We start from the raw sequence: 6,000 nt of genomic DNA on the forward strand, positions 1-6,000 counted from the left end.
GCTGTGAGTGACATGAACTGTTAGGTTGAAGCTCAAAGACATCTGGGAGGCACAGATGGTTCAGAACTCTCAAATAGCTGTGGAACCATTCCCTTCAAGGTCAGGCTTCTGACACTGCAAGGATTGGTAATGACACAAAGCCATCAAGACTTTTTCAGAAAGAGCTCCTTCTCCTCTGTCCCGTTCCTCAGAGAACCCGTTCCTGGAACTCACCACAGAGATGAACTCAGACCCAGCCTCAACTCATTTCTGTTTATGGCTTTCCTCTCCAAGGGAGGTGGAACCTGTGCAGCCATTCCACTCCTAGAAATCTCTTCTGCAGTAGAGCTCAAGCTGCTGCTGCCTGGATTCCTGTCCCAGGGCTTCCAAATTCACCAGTGAATGTTCACTCCTGAAAAGATATTCCTGAACTGAACTCAATGCTCTATAAAAACCTTTGCACTGGCTGTCTATAAAACCACAGGAAACAGAGTGTTTAAATCTCTGCAACATAAAAGTTTCAAAATGCAAGTAATTGCCCCTTTAGAAAACTGAGAGAACTACTGAATACTATTGCAATAACAAAGGATCACTTCCGTGCTAATATTATCTGAGTAGGAAAGCTCTCCTTTTGGCCTACCTAGAGATGGTATTCTTGCAACCACTACCAGCAAAATAAAGTGCATTTCTTCATAAACAGTGACCTGAATTTGGAACACTACGGTGCCCATCACTTTCAGATGTCAATGAATGCTCTGAATGACCTATTGAAATACCAGAATTATTCCCCAGAATCCCAATGAGGCAGGAGCTCTGTGAAATTATGAGAAATTCTTCCACAGGCATTTGCCATTATGGTGACTCTACCAAGAGCTCTTCTGTTAGCTACCTCTTCTCAGAGGATTTTAGAACCACGGCATAAAGAGTGAAAATAATGGAATCTTTTAGAGAGGGAAATAAAGACAGAAGAGAAGCACAACCAAGAAATGACTGATTATGATGGCTCATGATTTACATATCATAGTAATAAGCTACATGAAGAGATCTCCTACAGGGGTGGTGTAGGTGGTGAATTACACACACAATCATAAAGAAGAGAAAGGTTCTGATGTAGCATCAGCTTCTGAAGTCTTTGCTCACCCTGTAACTCCATGTATTCCAGAAAGGAGTTCTGTTGACAGGAACAGGTCTACTTTCAAAGTGAGATGCAACTGAACTGACAGATATCAAAGGTACCTCACAGGGTTTTGTTGCAAATCAAAAGATTTGCATCAATATTCAGGAGAAATGAGCACCGAGGAAAAAAACCAAACATCAGCAAATTGGACAAGTTATTAATTAACCATGAGAGACTCAGAAAAGACTCATCAAAGCATTCTGTGTCACCGGGTCTAAGTCAATATCACAGCTTAACAGATGTCTTATACTGCTGCACCTGTGACCAACAGCATCCATCCTCAGGAAAAAAACGAGCAAACAGCAAAATCTGATCCCGGTTCTGTGATACTCCTTAGAGATCACAAAGACTGAGAATACTCATCTTTAAACATTTAGCAAAAGAAATGCAAACTTATATAGAGTGGAACTTTTCATTGCTCAAATGCACGCAGAACACAAACTGCATGAAAGAAAGGGCTGAAATACACAAAGCAAAATGATGCATAACTGCTTTCTCCTTAAAAAAAAAAAAAAAAAAAAAAAAAGGCTAAGACAAAGAATGGTCCTGCAGTGATAGCTGCACATCTTTTAACAACCAGATTTTCATGACTTTCCTCCCTGCCCAACAGAGCGCGGAGAAGCTTCCGAAAGCCTTTCTCACACGTTCCGCCTCCCGCTCAGCCCGCGGTCCCTGCTCAGCTCCAGCATCGGCGCTGCAGCTCCGTGGCCCCGGGGCTCGCTGCTGCCAGAACCAGCTGTTGAGGCGCCTTCACAGCCCCGCCAGGTGAGACTTTACCCCACAGACTGCAACCGACCCACCGGCACCTTTGAGGCTGCATTGTTTTGGCTGGTCGCTTTTTGCACACTTCTCTCACAAACAGCAGCTTCTCCAAGAAAAATTCCACTCGGCGAAATATTCCACCCCCGAGCATCCCAGAGAGGGCACCGGCGGCAGCTCGGGCATCCCGAGGGGGCTGCCCCGGCGGGGTCCGCTGACCGCCGGAGCCACCGGGCGAGCCCCGCAGCTCCATCCCGCACCTCCAATCCCGCACCTCCGTCCCGCAGCGCCTGCCCGGTGCGAGCGGCGCTCGGCTGTCAGAGCAGCACCGGAGCAAAGTTGCCGCGGTGCCGCTGGTCGCCGCCGCCCGGCGCTACTCACACGAACACCCCGAAGAGCAGCGCCCGTATGCCGATCTCGATCGCCAGCTCCCGCATGGTGGGTCCGGCGCTCCCGCAGCCCCGCGCCGCCGCCTCTCACTGCCGGGGGCGGCGGGGCCGCCTCAGGCCGCCCGTCCCGGAGCGCCGGAGCCCCGCGCAGAGCCCGGCCGGGCGCGGCTCCGGCCCCGCCATCCCTCGGCCGCCGCGGCTGCCGCGCTGTGCGGGGCGCGGCGCTGGCGCGGCGGAGCCGAGCGCCGGGGGAGGGTCCCGGTGACTAACGCGGTGTCCCCGCTCGGGGGGAGGGTCCCGGTGACTAACGCGGTGTCCCCGCTCGGGGGGAGGGGGCCGGGGATCCTGGGGATTTCCCCTCCCCGCCTCCCCGCCCGCCCCCGCGGCGCTGCCGAGCGGAGCCGCAGCCGGAGCCGAGCCGGGCCCGTCCCGCCCGCCCCTCGGGGCCGCCCTGCGCCACCGCCCGCACCGGGATGCTGTCCCCGCCTAACGCGGGGAAGGGGCGCGATGAGAGCTCTTTTTCTGCCCCTTTTAGCGCAGCGCTCCGCGTCCTTCCCTGGAGGACCATGAACCCATCGGTGCGAGGGGCTGACATCCCAGGGCACCGCCGCCACACGCTGGATGGCAGCTCCGGCCGTGGGCTGGCGTTCCGGTGCTCGTCTCTGGCTCGTAATGAAGCCCCGCGCTTGGAAAAGATGGAGAAGAACAATAATAAATGGGGCCGGCGGGAGGGAGCATCGCCGCGCACCGATAACACCGGGTGTTCACAAAACTCCTTTGCACTGCCGGCCCGTTGTGCAAAGGGCAATCACGCACCGCACCACCCGCGCTGAGCCTGGCCCATTCGCTTTATCTTTGCATAAAGGATTAACAGCGTTCGAACATGCTCTGCTGCATGTATTTATATAACAGGCTTTTCACCTGCTCACACATCCGTGCCGTCTTAAACCCTACTCCTCTTTCTTAATGCAGATAACCCAGCGTGGCACCCCAGTGTCCCTTGGTCAGATTCTGCATAATGTGTGATATTATGGCCTAAAGATGTCATTAATTCAGTGCCTGTTCTTTCCCAGAGATGAGTTTAGCTAAACATGCAGAGGTTGTTGTTGTATGTGACCCCAAATTGCTGGGATGGGAGAAAGGCAGCAAAACAACCAATGACTTGGTTTACTTCTGTGAACCCTCCAATCCATCCACCATTCTCTCAATGGCATTCTCTGAGCTGCCCAAATCCTTGTATTGCCTTAGTCTACTTTTGCACAGAGTTCATTTAACTTCCTCTTCCTTTAGCATCCTAAGCATGGAGAGACTTCTGAACATCTTTAGTGTAAGAGAATTTCAGCCTTAAGTCATGAAATGCAGCAAACTAATTCACATTTAAATGTATTTAATTACCTGCTTTCTTGGGGCATTTGAAGGGGATGTCCTTCAGGAAAGTGCTCATAGCTATTAACACTGCACATAGCTACAAGACAGCCATCAGGACTGCAGCAGGAATCCAATCCACTTTCCTCCGTGATTATTGCTGGAGAATTAAAGCCAGAGAGGCTTTGTTAAACCTATCTGCCTAATGCACTGTGCATTAAAGGGAAGCTTTGAACTCCGAATTAACTAAGTAGTAAAACTTTGATTGACCATGTTTGTGGAAGAGCAGAGACATAAGATTCTGTGCTAAACTCATCTACAGAGAAGTACACCAGAGAAGTGCTGGATTTGTTGCAAAGAGTATGACTGAAACCCAGAAAACCCAGATGTGTGACTGGCACTGGAGAAAACACTAAAAATGTTACTTAAAAGAGGTCTTTCTCCCTTGTACACATTGTTTTATTAATTTCCAGACAAAGCTTAGTCACCTGCTTACAGTCCGGATTTTAAAAAATGTGATTCGCTCTCAGGAAGCAAAGCTAAGTTGTGAAATCTCTGTATTCAACTGGTGGTAGTGGCAAAGGACATGCCACCTTCCTTTGAGGACACTCAGTTGGTCTTCTGTTGTCAAATACTTGTACTTCTTCTGGTTTGTGCCCCCAGTGACTGAATGTGCACCCACACTCCTGGTAGGTGTGCACAGGAATAATCTTTTTTTTTAAGTCAGAAATAGCCTTGTAATTTGTGTGGATCAAGCCAGTCATGAAACAAGGAGTTCTCCTTACAAATGAAACAAGATTTGTCCTGCTGCAGAGATGTGCTTGCAGTGTTCTGGCTCTCCAACATGTATCAGCTGATGGTGATTTATGAAGCATAAATACTTCAGACTGATTTTTTTTTTTTTTTTCAACTAGACCCAGCTTGCAGCTGGCTGCTGAACAAAAACTTGCTTTGATTTTTAAACTGCATATGAGCTATGGTGGTAAATAGCAAGAAAAAGATTTTAGGCTAGATTGTGGAATTAAGCTACAAGCCAGCAGGAGGTACAGAACAGCCACTGCACTACAGCACTTTCCTAGAGCAAACCACAGTGACCCTGGGAACATCCCAGATTTTTATCCATCCCTACAGCAGGCATAGCAGGTGCCCTCAATGCTATTTATGTTTTTAGGAGTGACTGCAGGGGAGAGAGGACTGATCCCACCCCAATGGAGGCAGCTGTCCATCCTTTTAGGGGGCTAACTTGGGTTCTCTGTACTTTTCTCTCACAAAGATTAGTTTCTCTTTGAGCCACCTGCAGCCAATTTTCAGTCCTCAAAGAGGTGTTCACAGCCAGACAGAGCAGCACAGCTGACCTGGCTTTTCTGGAGATTACAGCCTTTTGCCAGGATGTGTGCATGCTTCTTACCTGCCTTGGGACAAAATCTCACAGCTCATGGTAAACTGAGCTTAAAAAAAAAAAAAAAAGATTTTTCTATCTAAGCAGGTAAACTTCATCCTGCCAAATGGCTGTGGAAAATAGCAAGCTTGCAGCAGAAGGGACAAAGGGACATGACAAAAAAACAGGTGGTGGTAACACCTGAAACTCTGAAACCACACATGAAAGTGAAATAATTTTGTGTGTTTTAAAAAGGATGCAAAGGATTTTGAATAAAGTTTTCATACCTTTCATAGTTCTGACACAAAATCAGGAGCTGCTTGGCCGACAACTCTCATTTTGGAGTGATTTACACTCAGATTTGTCACAGGACATAAAACTGATGGGGGTTCAGATCCACTAAGATCAAATATTAAGACATGTCTGGATGAACAACATTTCCAGTTTTCCATTGCCTGAGTCTGTACACAACCAGATGTTCAAGCAAAAACTGCTGGTCAAGGAAACACTAAAATCCAGCCTGACATGACACCAGGGCAGCTTTTTATTATTCTTTAGCAATTACAGTCCACTAAACAACCTATTTATTCTTTCAAAGATATAAATGAAGAGCTATTTTAGCTCTTTCTTACATTGTCTTTACTTCTGTCAATATTTTTTCTTTTTACCTTTTACCACTCCGTCTCCTGCCTGTTTGAGTATTTAAATCTAGGTCACAATGGGGAAAAGCCCTTTTCCCCCTTCCTTTCCTGCATACACATTCCCTGTGCACAGTCTGATCTGTGCTGCACAGCCAGATGCAGTGCACAGCCCTTGGCTGGAGATTCAGCTCTAGAAGAACTCCAAAGCCATGGAGGGTTTTGTCAAAAAAACAGGGTCAAGACTGAGATAGTTTTATTTATTCTGTACATGTCTGCACAGATGCATATGGCAATGGGAATTTCCCATTATCA

At 48.1% G+C, this 6,000-nt stretch overlaps 1 protein-coding gene across 1 annotated transcript in view; it reads right to left on the bottom strand.

The window, feature by feature from the left end:
- Positions 1-2,444, bottom strand: part of PLPP4 (phospholipid phosphatase 4) — a 47,278-nt gene extending 44,834 nt beyond the window's left edge. Inside the window, exon 1 of the mRNA XM_053948884.1 lies at positions 2,297-2,444. Within this exon, the coding sequence (XP_053804859.1) occupies positions 2,297-2,352 (56 nt within the window). The 5' untranslated portion in view covers positions 2,353-2,444. The remainder of the gene's footprint in view (positions 1-2,296) is intronic.
- Between the last annotated feature and the right edge of the window lie 3,556 nt (positions 2,445-6,000).

The sequence above is a fragment of the Vidua chalybeata genome, chromosome 8, assembly GCF_026979565.1.
Source record: "Vidua chalybeata isolate OUT-0048 chromosome 8, bVidCha1 merged haplotype, whole genome shotgun sequence".
In the NCBI taxonomy this organism is placed as follows: domain Eukaryota; kingdom Metazoa; phylum Chordata; class Aves; order Passeriformes; family Viduidae; genus Vidua; species Vidua chalybeata.